This window comes from Eucyclogobius newberryi, unplaced genomic scaffold (genome assembly GCF_026437365.1).
Source record: "Eucyclogobius newberryi isolate DKJ021-1_F unplaced genomic scaffold, fEucNew1.0.hap1 SCAF_17, whole genome shotgun sequence".
Lineage (NCBI taxonomy): Eukaryota > Metazoa > Chordata > Actinopteri > Gobiiformes > Gobiidae > Eucyclogobius > Eucyclogobius newberryi.
The window spans coordinates 29,263,065-29,285,109 of record NW_027315801.1 but is presented as its reverse complement, the minus strand read 5'-3'; the positions used below and the strand labels follow the sequence as shown (position 1 = coordinate 29,285,109).

At 40.9% G+C, this 22,045-nt stretch overlaps 2 protein-coding genes across 2 annotated transcripts in view; both read left to right on the top strand.

Annotated features, from left to right (window-relative positions):
• Positions 1 to 3,543: 3,543 nt before the first annotated feature.
• Positions 3,544 to 13,580, top strand: b4galt3 (UDP-Gal:betaGlcNAc beta 1,4- galactosyltransferase, polypeptide 3). Its single transcript, XM_072449835.1, has 8 exons — positions 3,544 to 3,780; positions 4,202 to 4,277; positions 5,021 to 5,511; positions 7,309 to 7,544; positions 9,804 to 9,994; positions 10,062 to 10,184; positions 10,833 to 10,937; positions 11,128 to 13,580. Exons 3-8 carry the CDS (start codon positions 5,229 to 5,231, stop codon positions 11,438 to 11,440), a joined length of 1,251 nt encoding a protein of 416 aa, XP_072305936.1. The 5' UTR covers positions 3,544 to 3,780; positions 4,202 to 4,277; positions 5,021 to 5,228; the 3' UTR covers positions 11,441 to 13,580.
• Positions 13,581 to 16,786: 3,206 nt separating this feature from the next.
• Positions 16,787 to 22,045, top strand: part of atp6ap1lb (ATPase H+ transporting accessory protein 1 like b) — a 16,952-nt gene continuing 11,693 nt past the window's right edge. Inside the window, exon 1 of the mRNA XM_072450240.1 lies at positions 16,787 to 17,109. Coding sequence (XP_072306341.1) covers positions 16,787 to 17,109 — 323 coding nt within the window. The remainder of the gene's footprint in view (positions 17,110 to 22,045) is intronic.

The window sequence follows — 22,045 nt, the reverse complement described above, 5'->3', positions numbered from 1 at the left end:
AGGTTATATGTACATTTTTATCATTTACACTTTTTGTACTGAACACAGTCTTAACCACAATAATTAACTAAAAGGTGAAAATAGTGTCTTATGACGAATTTCAAATCTGTGACTCGCTTTTTAACCTGTCACACTTTCTCCACCGCCCATTTTAACGTAGTTGTTACGCCATGAAGCCACGCTTTTTACGCTGTGACACAGCCATGAGCGCGTGCCGTACGCCGAAGTGCCACACGCTGTGTTTTCCGTGTTTATGTCTTAAAACTGCATCTACAGACGTCTGTACAAAAGGTACGTCCAAAACGATTCAGAATGAGCTCCTCAACTGTGCTGGTTGTGAATAAATCATTTGTGTTGAAGTGAAAGCGGCTGATTTTATATCAATCCAAGACATGTGATCTGTCAAACTTTGTGCTCCGTTACCTTGACAACAAACACACTAAAGAGGAGTGTTTTTTGTTTTTTTTTAGTTTATTACCTGGATAAGCATTAAGCATTGCTTAACTTCTATTCATAAAAATATGCTTTTTTAAATTAGAAAACCCATGAAAGAATGCTATAAATGACATGTAAATGACATGCAATAATGTCTGTGACGATTAAATATAAAAATGTAAAACATTACACATGCAATTCAGGATAACTAATGCCACATAGAAGCTGTTTTATGAAACTCCAACAATTGTTTGTGTTTTTAATTGCTCTCAATGTAGTAATTGCTACTCTATAAGGTACAGTATCACTGAGATTTTTGTTTTGCTCTTCATAATCTGATGTTTTATAAAGTGGAAAATCTAATTTTATGTCAAATGTATTTTCTCACAAATGGTATCTGCCTCTAAGTCATTGTATTATCATTAACAAAAGTGGAAATAAAGTGTGTTTACTTAATTAATTAAGTAAGTTGTAAATTTGTATTTAAAATATGTATCCATACAGTCAATGTTAAATATTCAAAAACACGGTCATGTCAAATAGCCCCCCCTATATTTTGCACCACCAGCTGCCACTGTCGTTTGGTATGCCGCAAAACACAGCAGAAAACATGGACGGGCGGGAAGAAGGCGGTCGCGCGGGAAGAAGGCGGTCGCGCGGGAAGAAGGCGGTCGCGCGGGAATGCGGTCGCGCGTAAAGAGGGCGGTCGCGCGGGAAGAAGGCGGTCGCGCGGGAAGAAGGCGGTCGCGCGGGAAGAAGGCGGTCGCGCGTAAAGAGAGAGGGCGGGCGCGGGAAGAAGGCGGTCGCGCGGGTGGTGGTGAGAGCCATCATTGCCGATAATTAGGCCCGAGCGCCACAAGCTGGCGAGAGGCCTATTAATCTCGTAAGGCCGTGCGAAGCACGGCTGCGAAAGTGCGCACGTAGTGCGCACAAAATCGAGCGCGAAGCGCTCGCCCACTTCCAAACACTCACTAACGCACTCCTCCACTCATGCACGCCCCGTGCATACTAATTAGTAGTAGGAAAATGGAACATTACCGTTGTAAACGGGCGAAGCCCGTGCAAAAGTGCGCACTAAACGAGCACTTTACATTGGGATGACGACCCCATATAAAGCACTCATTTGCCCTAAGTAGCTCACAAATACGTTCCCCATCTCTTGCATGTTCCGTGCATATAAGCATGTAATGCAAAAATTGAACATTATTACTGTATAGAGGGCCAAAAACACAAAGTGGGCGGAGCCCACTCAAAATTAACGAAAGTACCCGTCAGTGACCAGGGACCCACACCATGAGGTGTATAGAAAATGTATAGTTTATGATATTTGAAAAATGGGAAACATTGTTTTCGCATCGCAATATTATTCTTCTTCTTCTCGGGACCAACCCCCCTATTTTTCACCCAGTGAACATTGACGAAAAGTCACAAAAATTAGCACACCTCTAAAAATCGTGCCTCTCTACATTCTGGCTATTTCCTTTTTCTAAAATTAAAAAAATTGGCGCGTCAGCGCCCCCAAATGTACCAAAAATGCATTGAGAGATGGGAAATGACCCAAAAAAAATCTGATCGTAGAATCATGAAATTTGGCGTAGAGGTAGATGGTGACAAGAGAAGTAAAAAATATTATCACGGCAACGCCGTCCGCCCAACCAAATGTCGGCCATATTGCTTCAAAAATGGCTAAACATGACTTCGGAGTTTTTCCAAACGGCTTACTTTTACGAACTCCTCCCAGGGCGTTGGCCCTAAAAAGCTGAAATTTTGTGAAAATGCTACTGAGGAGTGGGACATCAAAAGTTATTCAAATTACATTGATACCTCTCACGGTCTCTGTGCGGCGAAGCCGCAAACTGTAGCAAGAATTTCAGAAATCTCTCAAATTTAACATTTCTGCCGTTTGCGCAGATAAAGTCCGAATTGCGTCAAATTAGAATCAGTTGTTAAACTCTTTGCCCTAAACCTACTTGAAGTGAAATAAATTAATTTGGAGCCACAGCGCCCCCTACAGATTTTATATGGAGGTTAAATATTTAGTTTTGCGAAATTATATGAAATTTGACACACAACTCAATTTTGGCCCCATCAAAAAAGTCAATGAGACCCATGTCATAATTGTTATGGCTGCGCCGTAACGATGACCGAAACTTTCCATGTTATTCCAATGGGGAAATCGCCAGAACATGTTTACACTTTAGACTTTCACCAACTCCTCTTAGGGCGTTAGACATATTAACCTGAAATTTGGTGAGACTCATCTTCAGGGGTGGACCATCAAAAGTTATTCACATTTTTATTCTAAGAGTCACGTGTCTGTGCGGCAAAGCCGCACATTTTGCCAATAATTCAAAATAAAATTGCTTTTTGATGGTAAAACAAAGCGTCACAGATTCAGCTGTAGATGTAATAAAAGGACAATTGCGGCGTGGCGGCGGCGTGGCGAGGGCCGATCATTGCCGCTTGCGGCTATATTTATGATTATGCGGCTATATTTATGATTATTATTATTACTATTATTACTAGGGAGTGTCTACAGAGCCGCGGCTCCTGAATCTGCTGGGCTATTTGACCGCGCCAGGTTAGGGTCAGGGTCAGGGTTAGGATCAGGGTTAGGATCAGGGTCAGGGTCAGGGTCAGGGTGAGGGTTAGGGTTAGGGTTAGGGTTAGCCATGAGGCTATATGGCCGTGCCGCGGCTCCTGAAACTGCTGGGCTATTTGACCGCGCCGGGTTAGGGTCAGGGTTAGGGTCAGAGTTAGGGTTAGGGTCAGGGTTAGGGTCAGGGTTAGGATCAGGGTCAGGGTTAGGGTTAGGGTTAGCCATGAGGCTATATGGCCATGCCGCGGCTCCTGAAACTGCTGGGCTATTTGCCACGGCCTTATTACTATGCTTTTATGGTGTTCAAACCATCAGGCTGATCATGCTTGTTTAATGATGCCCTTCAGTAGAATAGACAGGGTTAGAGTTTAGCAGATCAGATACTGCGCCTTCGTTTTCGCTCTTTCTGTCTTTTCAAACGTGGCGCTCGGCGGGTCACGCGCTCGGCGGGTCACGCGCCACCTGACTCCCCCTCTGTCTCGCACGAGCCGAGCGGCAGAGCGACCACTTGCGCTGTTTGTGATGATGTGGAGGACGGAGATGCGGAACGCTCTCGCGCGTAAAAGCGAACAAACGTAGACAAAATAAAGGAGATATCGCGCGCCCGGTGCACGTCGGAGGCAGAAGAAGGTCGTGCACAAAGGAAACTCCCGTTATCGGTCGCGGCATCGCATCTTTGTGGCAAAGGCCTGTCGCGTGTGTGCGGAAGCCGGGGGCTGGATTTGGCATGTCGCAGGGACGCGCTGGTAGGTGGCTCCGCCTGGAGCGGGCGCAGAACCTGTCAACCTCTGGCGTCTCGTATAAGACAGTACAATGTGTAATGTAAGCCTGTATGCGAGGTTTATATGACTCATGTGCGCATGCTGGTGATGTTATTCATGTAGAATGATTCCCCAGGCCTGACAGCTTTGATGGGCTAATCATATAAATGGATGGATGTCACTGGTGGCGCTGTTTTCAGGAGCTGTAGTGCGGTCCATGATACGGAGCATCTCGCTTAGGTCAATGCATTATTGAAAAGTCTTTTCCCCGTTCATTCAGAGCTTGAAATAAAACATTCTAAAGAGTTTGACATTTGCTCCAGGTGCCTGTCATGGTGGTAGTCTATTTAGGCTGCAGTGTTGGAGATATTAAGTGTTTTGTCTTGTTTTGTCTTTCTCTCTGAAGTCAGTGCAGTGAAAGCAGGAGGAGGAAAGAGGATGGAACCCTTTTTGATCCAGGACTGGTGTTGAGGACAAACCAGGTAAACAAACCCTGTCAATGACACCTCAAAATAGATGCATTGATAAAGGCTTCATTACGCTTAACCTTTGAGGCTCTAACTATATTACATCCAGGGGGAAAAGGTTAGAGAATACCAAATACCATTTATCACTGATTTGGGGAAAAAGAATGGCACATATGCACCACAACCGTGTGCTTTCTATTTGTGTCACTAAAGTTGAGGAGTACTGTAATGAACTCCTTTCATTTAAGGAATGTAACTGTCCTCTGAATGAAAGAGTTACTGTACCTGAATATATTTACTCAAAATTTGTATCTTGGTACAAGTATTTACTTTACTTCACAACACTGATCTGGTGTATTTTTCCATGTTTGTTTATTTGAGCAATATATCAGTTAAAAATGTGAATAATACATATAGAATATACAGTGATGCTCAAAAAGAGCGAGTAGAAGTTCGAGGACCTTTATGAGCTTCTACCCCTCCTGCACCTGCTGTGAGGTCTAATACAGGACTATTTCAGGTCTTGGTCTGAAATAGGACTACTCATTTGCTATAATTATTTCTAAACCAGTGGATTCAAAGGAAAAGAAAATAGATTAGATTCAGCAAATAGTTCAACATTCCGCATACATACCACAGTTTGAGAACCACTGCTAGATTATACGATGCTAGTCAGGCTTTCTATAAAACCTTTTGTATATGTCTGTTGTTACCCAATATTCCTGCATCATAACATCTGACCCTTTTCCCCTCCTCAGTGTCATTAAGTGATGGCAGTGCGACCTCAGCCTATGTACAGCGCGCACAGATCACTACAGATGGACAGGCTGCACACCTGAGCTCCAGCCGTGCCCCTGCTCCTCTCCCTCCGACTCCCCATACACACCCACCTCCTCCTCGCCCTCTATCCTTCTGCCTCTCCCTCAGGTTGACCTTGTGCCACCTCAACAACTGCATCTTTGGACTATGGCTTGGTACGGTCGTTCCCTGGACTCTCCCTGCACGCTGGCACTGCTGATTGGTTTCCAGTTTGCTTTTGTGCTGTACTTTTCTCTCGGTGGATTCAAAGGGTTAGTCTCAGTGCTGGTGCACACTATAGAACCAGAGTTTGACTACTCCAGACCCCATGACGTCTACACCAACTTAAGTCATTTAGGTGTACCACCTCCACCGCCCCGCAATGTCGGCACGGGACCACCACCAACAGGACCTCCGCTAAAAGACTGCCAGATCCCGTCGCCTCTGCTAGGCAAGTGACAGGTTTGAGCTTTGAAAATAGAAAATCTAAAGTATTATTAAATTCTATATTGCAAGTAATTAGCAAGGAATTTCGTTAAGTCTGTATGTTTTCACAAGCCTTTGTTGCCATAACTTTTCCATCTTTATTGAGATGTTTTGCCTTCAAATACAACATAAGATTGTGTTCCCAATGTTAGATGTAGACTTTAAGCATGGTTAAAGCAGTGGTTCTCAACCTGGGGGTGGGGACCCCCATGGGATCATAAAATAATTTCAGGGGGTCCCCAAATGAGGAATATTGTTACAGTCTTAAATACAGCTTTCCACCCTTCAAATGCAGTGGCAAACGTATAGTCCTGTTTGCTGAACTACCAAATGCCTTTAGCAATAGAAATAAGGCCACACTATCACTTTGTGGGGAGCCCAGTTTTTGTGTTTTGGGGTCACCAACTGTCGTTATTATGAGAGTCGCAACTGAAAAAGATTGAACACAACTGTTTTCACGGTTTATAGGGCCTGTACCTGATTTGAATCTGTTCTGGTTCAGAATGATGAATGTCCTGAATATAATGCAGTGTATTTAAATGCAAATCATTGAGAAATGCTTTGATTGAAAGTCAGAATCAATGCATTTTGCAAAGCATTTTGTGGGATTCTGTTTTGTGAGGCAAGTTCAAAGTGACAGAATGGACTAAGTGAGAGGAGTTAAAATTCAAACTAAGACATGTTCCTGACTCGAGGTTCAAAATCATGTACAGGCTCTGCATTCAAAAACACTAAAAGCAAGGCAAGTTTATTTGTAGAGCACATTTCATACACAAGGCAATTCAAAGTGCTTCACAAAGCAGGAAAAATCCCGTCAAATCACAAATAAATTACAGAAACAGAAATACGATGAAATTGACTAAATAAAAATAAAAAACACCTAGCCACAAAGGGTAACGTGTTTTCGGAGTCCAAAACTCTCTTTTAAATCAGTCCAACTGATTGTCTAAACTAATGAAATCACAAACATAAAAGAGAAGAGGGCAAGGAAAAATCCTTTCAGTCATATGCGCAGCTAAACAAAACTGTTTTTAGCTTAGATTTGAACATTGTCAGAGTAGAAGCCTGTCTCACATCTTCAGGAAGACTGTTCCAGATTTTAGCTGCATAAAACTGAAATGCAGATTCCCCATGTTTAGTCCTGTCTCTGGGCACCAGCAGGAGGCCGGTCCCTGAGGTCCTCAGAGTCCAAGATGGTTCATATGTCACTAACGTGCCCAAGATGTACTTTGGTGCTAGGCCATGGAGAGACTTTTACACAAGCAGAGCTGCTTTAAAGTCTATTCTCTGAGCCACAGGGAGCCAGTGCAGAGACCTGAGAACAGGACTAATGTGATCATACTTCCTGGTTCTAGTCAGGACCCGAGCAGCAGCGTTCTGGATGTACTGCAGCTGTTTTACAGCTCGTTTGGAGAGGCCAGTGAGCAGGCCGTTACAGTAGTCTAATCTACTGGAGACAAACGCATGGATAAGTCTAAATGGATAGTATCTCTAAATCTGGTTTTGACACTATATTTTTGATTTTGGCAATGTTTTTTAGATAGTAAAAAGCTGCTGATGTTATTGATTTGACGTGGCTGTTAAAGTTCAAGTCTAGCATAAAACCATTTTTGATCTCACAGTGAATAAATTCGCTTGTCATGGCAATTCTTAATAGAAATTCCAGGGCAGATAATAATAAATGTGTGGGTTCAATCTAGAAACTATAACGATATTTAGATGGAATAATGATAATAATAAAACACTTCCGTCTTTCCACCAGTTGGTCCAGTGTCAGTGCGCCTGTCCTCTCCACTGTCCATGGAGGAGATCAGGCAGAGGAACCCGCTGGTGCAGCCCGGGGGCCGGTACAGACCTCCGGACTGTGAGCCGCAGCATCACACAGCAATAGTGGTGCCGTACAGAAACAGACAGACTCATCTGAGGGCGCTGCTCTACCACCTCCACCCTTTTCTACAGAGGCAGCAGATCCACTACAGCATTTACATTGTCCAGCAGGTGAAAGCTCAATGAAAATTCTCCTTGTTTGCTTGAGGTATTTTAAAGGTTTGGTACAATTAAATGTCCAGAAAACTGAAGCCAGAGTATAATGGGGTACATATTTAAATGTGTTCTTGGAAGGTTCAAATTGTTAGTTTTTGTATAGCATTAGATTATAATCGGCTCAGAGACGTATATTATATTATAATTGGGCCCTAAGAAAACACTGCACATTTTTTAATCCTTCTGTAACTGGAAATATAATCAAATGTTCAGGTATATTTGGTATTATTTTTGATAAAACATGACAAACAAATGTTTAGTGTCACAATCACTGAATTCACCAATTTTCCATGTAAATTGTGCATAATAGGGAAAAAACATAAATTTTAAGTAGAGAAAAAAGTTGAAAAAGGAATTATTTCAATCATCAACAAAAAATATGTTTGGTTTATTGCTAATACAAAGATATTTAAAAATAAAGGCACATTTTAGAGGATCCCATTAAAATCACTTGCAACAACATTTAAAACATGCTAGTAATGGGTAAAAAACATATTTTATTGATATTGACCTGTAAAAATATAAATTTCACAAAAATAAAACCAAACATGTAGAAATTTGTTTATTTTTAATTTTTTTACACAAACTTGTACCTTCATAGGACACTTTTAACAATGTGAAATCCCAAGTTTTTGAACTGGCATTAAAAGGGTTAAAGTTATGTTTACTCATTCATCTTCTACCGCTTGTTCCTGTTAGTGGTCGCGGGTGACTGGAGCCTATCCCAGTGACTTTGTTGCCTGACCCGCCAGCCCCGCCCACATTCTGTTAGAATGCGTAAGGGTCTGGAATCCGAGTCAGAGCCATCGAAGTCGTCGATCCTCAATTTACCTATCCAATCCCAGGCCGAGGTTTTAACGGGTCACACTGACGATATGGAAGTAGCTCTTCACCCCCGTTCCAAAACATTCAAGATGGCGGACCCGGCTCGAGACCGAGTGTTTACTTCTGCTCTCGCTTCGGTTTGAACAATCAGGAAAGTCCGCTCTACTCGCCATGATGAACTTGCGTTAGATGCGGTTATGCGAAGGGCGTCATCGCGATTCAGGAGACATTTTCTGCGTTCGGGGACGGATAACGCGGAACACGCCTTGTTGACATGGGCTACGTAATATCCGGTTTAGCATGTCGAGTTTTTTGCGTCACTTCTGGGTTTATGTGATTGGTTCTGTCTCTGCTCTCTAAACTCCGCCCTAGAAATTGAAACGCAGCGGTCAAGCCCCAGACCCACACACAGTTTTGGTAAGTAGTCTGCCAAAACGTGTGAGGAATGGCTGGTCAGGCAAGCGACTTTGGGCCTTAGGCGGGGTTCACCCTGGACAAGGGCTCATCACAGGGTGAACACAGAGACAGAGACACACAGACATACATTCACATTTATTCACTAGAGCCAATTTAGAGTTACCAATTAGGGCTGGCCCCAAAATCGAGCCATAATCTCCTTATTGGCAGGCGAGAGAACTAGCCGTGCACCCCTTAGAGTTTTATTAGTAAAAGTTGTATTAGTAAAAAGAACATCATAATGTATATTTTTAATATTCGGGCAGGGATCTTTGATAGAGCAAAAAAAAAGAATGAAAAATAAATGTCCTTAGGGTCTTTGGAGTGAGTTTTTTGTTATCTGATCCTACTCAAAAACTCAAACTGAAAATGTTTTAGTCAAACCTGAACCATCCTTGGCCTCATGAAAATGTAGCCCATTATACTCTGGCTTCTGTGAAATTCAAGTTTTCAAACTGGTATTTAAAGGGTTAAAGTTGTATTGATTTTAATACAATTACATGTTTATTAGGGCATAGATTGATATTTGGATTTGGCTGAAAAAAGTATGAAAAAATTTAAATCTATGATGTTTTTATAGAGGTTTTTGTTAGTGGACATTTATGTCCTTGGGGTCCAGAGTGACTTATTAAAGGGTTAAGAGGTGAATATAAGAGTCTGGCCATGTCTTGGTGATCTCTGAGTCATCTGGGTGTATCTCACCAATGCAACTGAGTCATGCTCAAGCCAACTGGATCCCTGAAAGGATTAGTGCAAAGAATTTCATTAATTTTAAATTATGCAAGACAATAGTTTCCAATAAACTGTAAATCTGATGCTTTGGCTATTCATACCTTCTTATTTTTCAACACAATAAGAACTGTATAATGTACTGTAATAATGTATTCATAGAAGATTAAAATAAGTACCTGTTTGTCTTGTTCTTTGCTCCAGTGGGGAAACAGTACCTTTAATCGAGCTAAACTTCTAAATGCCGGGGTTCGAGAGGCGCTCAGAGATGAAGACTGGAGCTGTATTTTTCTGCACGATGTGGATCTACTTCCTGAAAATGACCACAACACCTACACCTGCCACAAACAGTTCCCCACACACCTCTCTGTGGCTATGGACAAGTTCAGATACAGGTACAGCCACTATATTCACTTTATTACAAGTAAAGTTCTTGATTTATGGTAGATTTGTCCCCTCCAGGCTTCCATACCCGCAGTACTTTGGTGGGGTGTCTGCTGTGACTCCAGACCAGTACATGAAAATGAATGGCTTTCCAAACCAGTTCTGGGGATGGGGCGGGGAGGATGATGACATCGCTGCCAGGTTGGGAAACTTGAATGAACTAAATATCCTGAATAATTGTTTTTTTGTGTGTGTTTTGGCCGTGGAAGAGCACGGCTGCATGTCCCCTTTCATCCGTCTCATTCATTTGCTTTTTACGCATCTTTGTTCCAACTTTGCTTTTGTTGTTGTTTTTTATGTGTCTTGACATCATTTTCCATCTTACCATCCTTGCATTGCTGTGCTGTGTTGCTCTTGGGAGAGGGCTCAGTAAGTATTGGATTTTTGGTTTAACACCAGATTGGGGCGGGGTTTGGTCCCTTGTTCTTGTCCTTAATAGTATGTCTTGTACTGTGTTGAGAGAAACAAGATATTTTCCATGTACCAACTAACTTAAAACAAAACATGTAGTCATGACTTCTCTGAAAATGAGATTCCAAATCCAAAATCTCAGTGGGACTTAAGTACATAATTTAAAAAATAAAAAATAAATAAACGGTGGTGATTGGTCTATTACATAGAGAAATAAGAGGCACAGATAGACCAGAGTCCAGAGGGCTTTTACATTTTGTAGTCTAACAGTGTGTGTAGGCTAATATATGTGTTTATACGATACATACACATTTTTAATAGTGATAATACTAGGTTTATTTAGAAATGAACTTAACTGAACTGCTTTATGTCTGGCAGAGTTCGACTGTCTGGTATGAAGATTGTGCGCCCTCCAGTGGCCATTGGTCATTACAAAATGATCAAGCACAAAGGAGACCGAGGAAATGAACAAAATCCACGAAGGTATTCAAATCAGATTGAATTTTTAAAAAAAAGGAATGCCTGTCAACGCTGCCACTCAGCATTGAAACCAACCATAGACATGCTAGTTTTTCCAGCTGTTACAATGACAATTATCCACCAAAGCTCTCAAAAGAAATATAAATGGTTCGCACAAATGAGCATACCAATAACATTGATTCCTCCTCTCCAGATTTGACCTGTTGAAGAGGACCAGACTGAACTGGCGCTCCGACGGTCTTAACTCTCTGACCTACGAGCTCTTGTCTAAAGAGCGGGAGCCCCTCTACACAAACCTCACCGTCAACATTGGAGACGACCCTCACCTGCCTCGTGGAAAGGTCCCAAGTCCAGCCAAAGTCCCGGCCCCACAATCCAGCAACAAGAACGGACCAAACCAGGAGCCAAGACCAGAGGGCCACAAGCCTGCTGCAGCCAGTACCACTGTCCGTGTCAAAACGGAACAAACTAAAGTAAATGGGACCACGCAGAGGAATGCCCATTAGACTCTCAGAGGAGAAATAACCACTTACTGCTGCATTAAGACAGAAACTAGAACTACTCAGTCATATCCAAGTAATCATTCCCTGCGTTATAACCAAGACGGATAATATAGATGCTGCTTTGAGACAAAATCAATCAGACATAACATTGTGACCATGGACAGGTGAAGTGATATGTATGTAAAAAAGCAAGAGGCAGGAAAAATTGGCCAAAATGTGATGGTCTGGTCAAATATAGGACGTTGCAGTGGTCAGTGTAAAGCCTCGGTGAAGGAACAGCGGTGAAGTCGATACAGTAGAGGATGTTTGTGATCTAAAACAAGTCTTAGACGCTTGATGTTCTCATCACACGGTTGGTTTCATATTAGAGAAGCGCTCACACATTGGCACTAATAACAGACGTGGTCATAATGTTATGCTTGCTCGGTCTATATTCACTGACACTCCAGACTACTGTTGTCCACTCCTCTGTGGGCGAGCGTCTCTGTGCCTTCTCTCTTTTCTGTGCATTTTTAGCTCAATAGAGATGTGTTTAGACATGATCTGGGGCTTTTTGAACTGTTTTTGCTCTGGCTCATTCAGATCAGATCTTTGCAGAGGACTGCCGTTTTATAACTGTGTGCATCGCTTATAATCCTAGAGTTTATATTTCTATAGAGACTTTTTTATTTTTGTTTAATATTAAGTTTAACTTATTACAGTCTGGTGCCTCTTTATTGTTTCTTTCTAGACAATCAAATTCAATTTGTTACTTACAACATACAAGGAAATACAGTCATGGCCAGATATCCGTTACAGTGGCATGATCGTTTAGTCTCATTACACAGAGACTTACAATACAATATACTATAGTGACTTTATACATTTATGTTGGTGTGAAACCATGCCACAAATGACACATTCTGTTTGAATGATAAAGAAGCACTGTGTTTTTATTTGTTCTTTAGAGCTAGCGACTTCCAGGAAAGAGCCTAGTGTACTAAACATTTAACCATTACTTAGTGTACACTTATCAGCTCTTCTGCTAACATTATCTTCCGAGACACATCATTTGTCCGACAGTTCGAAGAATAGGTTTTAGTGTCATCACATGGCCAATGGCTCATTTGAATGTATTTCATGAAGTCATTATTAGGATAGTTATCAGAGGTGGAGAGTCTTTTGGTTGATCAAATTAAACGTTTTCAGTAGCTTGGATTTTTACTTTCTATTCTCTGCCATTAAAAAGTAATTCATTTATAGCAGTTTAGTTGGCAGCCATAGTTTTACTTCATTAAGAAATCCATAGAGTACTTTTAGGCTACTTGAATTGTATTTTGAAGAAACAGTGGCCTATTATATTTGGCTCCTTCTACCTACGATAATTATTACTTATAATGTTATGTCCGTCATAAATAATTATTTAGACACTGTGCCTCACAATCTCTTCATCAATCAACTTTTTTCTGTTGGTTTATTTATGTTGTTGCTGTTAAAATTAATTTAAACTAATTTGTCAGTGTTAAAACTGCTGTGGGGAAACAGCGCCCTCTGGTGGTGCAACATCTGCTTCTATGGAAACTGCAGTGTTGTGACATGAATGTTGATTATGAAAATTGGCCATTCACAGTTTTCAACCAATCCAATCTTTGCTTTGCGGTTTACATAGTGTCACATGATTGAATTTGTGAGCTTAAAGGTACAGAACTGCATTTTTACTGGTTACCGGAACCAAAAACATGTAGACTGTTTTATGAATGAATATAGTTCTATATGACGAGTAAGATTATTAACACAGAGTGATATGACAATAGTGATTATTCATTGCTGATGAAATGTACTTTGCTAGCTTTACATTACAGGAAATATTTAGTTGCATATCAATACATATTTTAGATGTAACATATTTGCCTGCTTTAAAGGATGTTATGTGAACACAGCCAATAACCCGTACTGTGTGCCACCAGATTGTTCTATATTTATGCATAGACTACTGTGTAAAAGGTAAGAGTTCATTTCTGACAGACGAGTTATTCTAAGGGGAAAGCACTGGATTATGTGTTGAATGCATGAGGCAATGTGTGTGTGTCGCGTCATAACTTAGAAGACTTTGGGAAAATGGGATATGACTGTAGAAAGTGAATAAAAACAATTATTTATCACACATGGACAAACGCTATCCTATTCCTGTTTCCTCGTTTACTAATATATTTATGTCGCTGTTTATTCATCTCAGGTTTATTGTAGCCGCACTTGTTAAATGCTAAGATTAAAATTGTACCATAAATGCACAGGCCTTCAAATGTTAAATGCAGTGCTCTCACAACACTTAAGTGATAAGAGCATAAACAGCACCAATCAACCGATTATCTGCATCATCACATATGCTCTGGAGAGTTATCAAAAGAGCAGGATTACAAAGTTAGTACATATGAGGCTTACTAATATATATATACACACTGTAGTGCATCATGTAATTTAGATAACGACCAGACCCATTATATAACTTGTACAAATGTGATTTAATGTCCAGTTCAAATACGTTTTTACGATACGTCAGTTTTTTTGTAGTGAGGCGGCAAGTGTTTGGAAGGTCTTGCTTGATGTGTTTCAGACCAGATAGGACTGTTTACAGCTACCCTCACCCTACTACCCCACTAACTGAAAAACATGCACAGCAGACTCATCCCGCAGCTATGGGTACTCCAGCTGAGATCCTGGAGAAAGGGAAGACGCTACAGGCAAAACTGTTTTATTTCCCAGTCAGTTTGCTCTCTCAGCAGCATTAAACACATTCAACAACATTGTCCAACGTCACCTAAAGATGTTTTATTATTTGGTTTCTGTATCCATAGACAGTGGGATCTAAATGCTTTTTTTTTATATAGACATAAAACTCATCCCCTAAAGAAGCATCTACACACATTACATTTTGACAGATGGTAGAAGGATTTCTTGATCTGATCTGCCAGATTTTTAACTCCAAACAATGAGGCAAAATGTAAATGTTTACGCCAAGATCAAGTTTACACGAATACTAAATGGGATATATTTAAATCCCTCATCTTATTTGTCAAAAAAGTGAAGCCAGAATTTTAAAACTGGCTCTCTGATTCTTTTATATCCAAAATAAATGCATTTTTTAGTCATATATATAAGAAACATTACATGTGACAATGAAAAAGTAAGTTTCAGAACAAAATCTCTAAATGTACGATTTCCCCCCCTATTCACCTGCAGTGTCTGGCCTTAGATAAAGGGTAGATGCTGGTTCAACTACCCCAAATAAGTCATTCCAATAACATTTTAGAAAAACACTGGACCAGGCACAATAGCCCTGGCCTGTGGTATTTACAAGTTTACCAACGTTTAACACACAGATTGTAAGGAAGGATCTGCATCTGTGAGTGTGCTACAAGCGTGACAGCAGTGACAGTCCAGTTTGCACTTCCTCTGCACTGGAGTGACACACGGGACTGACACTGTGGCCTGCTGAAGAGACACAAGGCTGAGGCGAGCTTTAGTCACCTCCCGTTACTGTTGAGCTGCAGAGACAACGCTGACCTCCTCCAACGCACTGCCATTCACACAACCAACGCAAGCAGCCTGAGTAAAGGAGATATACTGTACACTTGCAGCACAATAGACATCATGATTTATCTTATTATTACAATGGGCCAAATGCTAAACTTGAAATGTCTAGACTGTCAGTAATTTATAAAAAATCTATTTCATTTAATAAGAAGGATTTTGGTCAGTTTGTGCTCTCAAAATTCAGGCTTTCACGTCGAAAGAACTACATTGTTTCATTGAATCCATTTGAATCCATATACCAGTAACTGCATGGGACATTATAACTTCAAAAGCTGTTTTCTTAATATGCCTTTTTATCCCGCAGGAGCATAAAGATCACCCCTTAAAGTAGCACCTACACACACCTAACTTAATATTTTGAAGTAACGTACAGAAGGGTTTCTTGATATAAGTATAAAAAATTAAGCAAAATGTGAATTTCTAGGCCAATTTCCCGTCAATTAATTAAAATACTAAATCAGATTTTTATTACAAATATCTCAACAAAGTGAACCCAAAAATGTAAACCTGGCTCTGTCCCATTTTTAAGATGTGCAATTTTGGCAGTTTACACATAAAATGCCTCATTTTCATATGAAAGCATTTCAAAACCTGTACATTTATTTGAGTAAACAACAGGAGAATTTGCAAATTGGACATCTTTAACATTAAGATGTTTCATATTCACCTGCAGTGTCTTGCCTTAAGGATTTAAAATAGTTATATGATTCATTCACTTCATCTGTGGTGTTAGCTGCTGTGGATGAGGCTGCCAATCTGTACAAAGGATGGGTGAAGTGTCTTGCCCAAGGCAGTGGGTTTGAGTCGGGTTTGAACAGCCGACCTTTGTGTGGGTAGATGAGCACTCTAACCCCTGAACAACTGCCTGTAATGTAACATATTCATGGGTTTTAGAGAGATAAACAAATGATTTAAAACCAAGCAATATCTTTAGAATGGTCAAAAGTCATAACCTCCTCTATAGACAGGAAGCTGAGACCCACGAATACGCTCCAAATAAATCTGAGTGTAATTACGCCACGCAGCAAAAGAACAACTATTAAAATAAGACCGGAAATTACATAACAACCACAATCTTCTGGAATAACTGTGAATTGGTGCATCATTGTAGGTCACAATATTTGGTTATATAACCCACTCTTAATGTTCAAATTAGGAAAAAAATCACTACATCATATCATAAAGGAATAAAAGAGTTGAAAGCGTGGACGCAAATCCTGCGGCGCTTCTCGTATGCAGGGGATTTTAATGAGGATAGTAGAGGGGTATCAGCCTTCAGGTCATCCGGTAAGACCCTTACTCCGGTCTCATCCCTGGCCCGCTCAGCTGCTCCTGTCATCCATATTTGCAGCTTCACTGGACAATTTCCTCAGCTGCAGGCCCTCTCAACCTTACAACAACACATAGATCAAGTCAATTAATTCTGCTATTGTGGCAGCAGTGTGTGGATCTGGGTCACGTAGACACCGTGTGTTTTCAGTGGGCACCCAAAGTCTCATCCACATCCTGCTGTCCTCCTACATCACCTGACCTTGACTTTCACAGGTGATTTTCCACTAAGGTGTGTGTGTGTGTGTTTGTGTGTGTGTGAGTGGAGTCGAACAACTACTCCCCTGCACTCAGCCCTGTCCATGTCCTTGTAGTTTCAAGCGAGCGGCAGAGAAACCATAGAAGCGGCTTGTCTGTGAGCTTGTGTCTAGGTAACATAGGTAGTGCAATGAAAAAGATTGCTGTCTATACTTAGGGCTTGCCTGCGGCTATGTGTGAGGGAGCAGAATGAATGTGGGAGAGATGACACAGAGGGGCAGGAGGAGGAGGGGGAGTGAGGATGACGCACGGCGGACGGCCAAGGCTCTCGTCCCATTGGCTCCCGGAGCTGCCACTCACCGGAGCCGAGACTCAGCCAGTGCTTTTGGAGCAGATTATGAAGCGCAGCTCGACCAGCGGCAGTCTCCTCTCTGTGTCTCGATGGCTGCACACGCGTTGCTCCTGTGCTCCTTGGCCCTGCTGTCGGCGCTGAGGCCCGGGCTCGCCTTCATGGAAGAAGACCTGCTGCCCGGGCTCATCTACGAAGAAGTGCCTGAAATCCTGGATAGAAGGTAAATGTCTGTGTGATGCTATGGGCAGAGAGCAGGAGGAGGGGGAGGGGTATACTCAGATGCATGCGGGGATGCTGATGTCTTCTCTATAATGGGCTCCTATGGTCCTTTCTTCTCTGCTTTTTAGCCCAATTCTAACCTTGGCTGCTCTGGCTGATGTTGAAAAGTGCATGCTGTGGATGGGGTGTATCACAGTGAGCCACGCGGCAGGGCTTTTGTTTGTCTGAGAGCTGGGGACTGCATCAGACGCTGCTCATCGATCATAGATGTTGTCTCTGTACAGTTATGTTAGGAGCTAAACAAGGCTGGAGCAGTGGGCCTGCAGGAGGAGCACAAAGACAGGAGAAGAGAGAAGATGAGAAAAGTAAACAAAGATGGGACAAAGAGGATGCTTCAGGGCTGGTCCGTGGGCTCTGTTTACTGATGCAGTCATTGAGAGAAATTGGGAAGGGAATTCTAGTCAGCATAATGCATATGAAGTTGTGCAGGTCAAGCCTGGATCAAACATTTAAGGCATTTACTTCCTCTCAAAAGAAATGAATGAGACTCTGGGTTTTTGAGTAGTTCTGCAGCTTATACAGACATTCAGACGGAGAGGTATAATTCTGTGCCAAAGCCATGTATGGCTCTTGAAACTGTGCCATGCATGATGCCTTACAAAACCCTCTATAGTAAAATACTGCGCACACACACACCACTAACACAGACCAGTGATCAGTCTGTCCTTTATCTGCTGTGGTTTTAACTAATAACAAGACTTAGACAAGCCCACGTTCCACTTACGGTCATTACTGACATGTTCCCACAATCTTATCTGTACACATTGTTCACAGCAGGCGCAAATGGCAGGGCTTTAGAATTTAATAAACCAGCTCTCCTGGGATTGCTTTCATTCTGTTGTTTGTGGATCCAGTAGAGCTCTATCTCACACTGCAGATGAGAAAGAGCCATGTACATTTCTTGTGTGAATAAGGGGCAATTCCCTTTGTAACTTGTTTCGAACTCAAGTAATGCTGAGAATCACATGGTCCCTAAAATTCAACACAACACACAATACATGGCTCACAATACAATAAAATCACGATATGGTCATATGTGCAGTAATCAATATTTTACACATGATATTCTATGATATAGCAGTGTTTTAAATGTATTCATTTGTTAAACCACTACCTGCACAAAGATTTACACTGAATATGCAAACTGCCTTACATTGCTTTAACTATGTTTAATTCTCTAAATGAGCAACACAATTGTAGTGCTGGGGTTTCCACAACTTAGTTTTGTGAAATGTATGAAAAATGCTCATCAGCAGAGTTGATTGAAAAGCACCAGCTGCTGAGGGACTGACAAACACTAACAAATGCAATTATATTCTGAGATTCTTTTTTTTTTAACCATAAATAAGTATTAAAACAAAGTGTCAAAAACATCTTTGACTGAGATTGAACTCAGAAACAACTTTTAGCTTAGGCTAGTGTTTTTACAAATACTGTGTCTCCTGTGCATTGTATATATAACGTCTTAGTGCGGATGTACAACATGTACTCATCTCTGTGTCGTCTGCTCACTGTGCCTTGCTTTTGTGTTTATTGTATACATTCTATATTACTTTTAATAAGAGCTGCCGATGCTTGTGTGTTTGTCTTGTATTTTCTCTCTCTGCTTAGTAACACCGACTTGCCTTTGTGACTGCAGATTAAATATTGCCTCTATTACATTTACATAATGGATTATAATGCAAAATATGTTTATGATTACAGACTATATCCAGACTGAGGGATTTAAATCCAAAAAATTGAAAAATAAAACATATACTGTGTGTCATATACTTATAACATAGACACAGTAGAGAGGAGGTGTTTGCAGAGGACAACGAAAGACAAACTGAGACAGAGCCAATCACAGGTGTCAAGGAGCATGAACTTTTAAGATGCAAGTTACCGGAGTAACTGGCTTTTCTGATGTCATCATTGTGAACCCAAACCCACCTGTGGTAAATGATGCAGCTTCTCTTTAGATAATATACAAAACCATATTGTGTCTTGTAACCAACTCCATAAAACACTCACAACACTAATTGCCACAACATTGGCCCACGTGTGAAGGGCAGTTTTAATCAGAGTTTATACTTGATCAATTTGTTTATAGACACATTGTTATAGCTTTAGTTTGTTTAACTCAAGAGGCCCGTAGAAGGTACCTTGGCTTGTTTGTTTTGGAGTCTTATCTTTGCCCGGTCAAATATAATTGATTAATCCTAACTGGCCACAAGACAGAGATTAGAGGACTAGCATCACTTAAAATAAACCTCCAAACAAATACAAGATCATGAAAAGATCAGATAGGTGACATTTAACTTGAAAATAAAAATAGTAATTAAAAAAATCACTAATTTTAACTCATTTTCTCAAACATAAAAAAACATGGAGCGTCTTAAATACCTAGAGCCTAATCTGCATAAATAAATCTATTAATAGTCGTGCACCTGCCCAGGGTGGACTTACGCCTGTGCCTACCGGCTAACTGCACCAACATGGACACTACAATGTAAAAAACTTCTTCATTCTGTAATTGTTTATTAGTTCATGGAGTTCTACATAAAGTTGTATCTGGATTTGAAATGGGAAATTCTTAAACCTGACAACTTTCTACAAAAATAAATACAATTGCAATAGGGCAAATTAAAAAGGACCTACTCACTTTGACCATTCTACTGCTTGTGCTGGTCTCAGGGATCGTATCATCAAGGCAACATAAAAAACACTGCATGTGGTGTATATTACTGTAGTAGAAGTAGATGTCAATATTTTGCTTTGGAAACATTATTGAAAAGTAACAAAACATTTGAAATTAATACTTGTCCACTATATTCCCCGCTCATCAATCTGACCCCCTCCCTCCCATGATGCATCTGTAAAGTAAAAGTGAAGGGTCTATTAAAAAGGAAAATACAGATGTTTTTATTATTTGTGGGAATCCCATCCAGTTTTGTCTTGCAACATAAAACAATGAACAATGAATAAGTCATACAGAGCCCTATGCACTATGTGACACAGTAGTAGGTGGTATGTGCACATATGTGGGATGCAGAGGTGGACAAGGTGTGGTTCTGGACTGGCTTTGATTATATAAAGGGCCAGTTCAGCACCCAGGCGCCGTGTGATGGGGCTGAGCCAATGACGCGGCGCGTAGCAATCCTGTGCTGCTGACCTCGCGAAACTGGCACAGGAACAAACGCTCGAGCTAGCACTCACACACACACAACTCCTGTGGTTCCGTAAACAGGATCCTCTGGCCAGCCGAGTCCCGGGACGATGCAGAACAGAGAAAGAGGGGCTTAATAACTTGTGGGAAACATATGGCGTGACTTACACGTACCGGCCATTACAACGCAGTCACAGCTGTATATAAGTAATACGGATTACAACTTCAGCTGCACTTTGACAACAGGTTATGCGGATGAATTAAGTAGAATTAATGCAATGGTAAATTAATTTGTCTTACGGTGTTATGTAGGAAATAAAAACACACAATTTTAACTCGCAAAACAACCTGGTTAGCCTCCATTACTGAATTACCCTAACGTCCAACACCGATGTATGTAAGTTATATACTTTCAGTTACAGCCAGGACTTATCACTGATCCAATATCACTTCAAACTGACAACAGCAACTACTCCACTAAAGCAACAAGATGCATGGTTTGATAGTCGGTTATGTGTTAATACTAAAACTTAATACCCCCAAACACAAACATATCAAATTACCATTAACAAAGAGAAACCCATCCATCCCAGAATATTGTTAGTGCCAGTTCCAGGATCACAAAAGCTCATTTCCTCATCGTTCATAATACAAAATAAGATTATAGATAAAATAATTAGGGGTGCTCAGGTATTGGAAGGAGTATTGGAATAACAGAAACCTAATATACTGTATGCAACTGACGTATACTATATTGACACAGTAAACTCTACGCATCGCTTTGTTTTCAAGTCAAAACAGATTTACGAGCAAAAACTTAACCAGATCATCCCGTTAATCCATTTCATTTAACATATCATTAATATTCGCTGAAATATATTGATGATGAATGTGTAACATGTTGTCGTCACAGGATATAAAACTGTGAGCAATACAAGTAAATATCACCTTATTATTCATGAACAAGTACAAACGGCCGTGATATTGTGCCTTAAATTCTCAGGTTTCCATGCCTTTATTGCACTGGTCTAGGCCTGCGCCGCTAATCCTAATCCATGTGGCTCCAAACGATCCAATATTGTGGTTAGACGCACCAAAAAACAACGAGATTGTTGTGAATCAAAATAAAGTATATAACAAAAGCTGTACCAATACTACAACCAATAAGCAAACAAAAGAATGAACACGAGATATAGACGAATCAATGACAAAATATCAGTATATCGACAGAATTGAAGTGAAATAATTTATTCTCACGCTAAAATATTGACATTTAAATACATTTTTGAAAGCCGTTATTGACCCCAGAGTAAATGTGCCGCGTCAGCTCTGTGCCGTAAGCCTGTGGTGTTTGCCGTCTCTGTTTAGACTCCTAACAAGATCAGGATTATCTCGTAGACATTCAGAACTCTCAGGGTTCAGACTGACCGATACAGGGTTCAGACTGACCGATACAGGCCTCATCGCACGTGCAGTTTCAGGAAACAGAGCTTTTCCTGTGTCCATTGTAGGTCATGTTCACATCAACGGTCACTGCATCTGACAACTTACACATGAGTTGTAAAGTGTCTAAGGTGGTAGAGCTTGAAAGTAAGTTAAGGAGGAATATGGTGTGAATATTGAGTGCCGTTAAGTTTAGAAAGTAGAAAAACAGATACACACAGGCAGATCCATGGGTTTAAGTTACACTTTCTCCATAATATGAGCAATAGTGACATCACGATCCACA

What these genes read in the sequence shown, in the direction of transcription:
- b4galt3 (XM_072449835.1), top strand. Translation starts at nt 5,229, where the DNA reads ATGGCTTGGTACGGTCGTTCCCTGGACTCTCCCTGCACGCTGGCACTG. An exon ending in GATGATGACATCGCTGCCAG is followed by an intron (nt 10,185 to 10,832) that starts GTTGGGAAACTT and finishes TATGTCTGGCAG; the next exon opens with AGTTCGACTGTCTGGTATGA. An exon ending in AATGAACAAAATCCACGAAG is followed by an intron (nt 10,938 to 11,127) that starts GTATTCAAATCA and finishes CCTCCTCTCCAG; the next exon opens with ATTTGACCTGTTGAAGAGGA.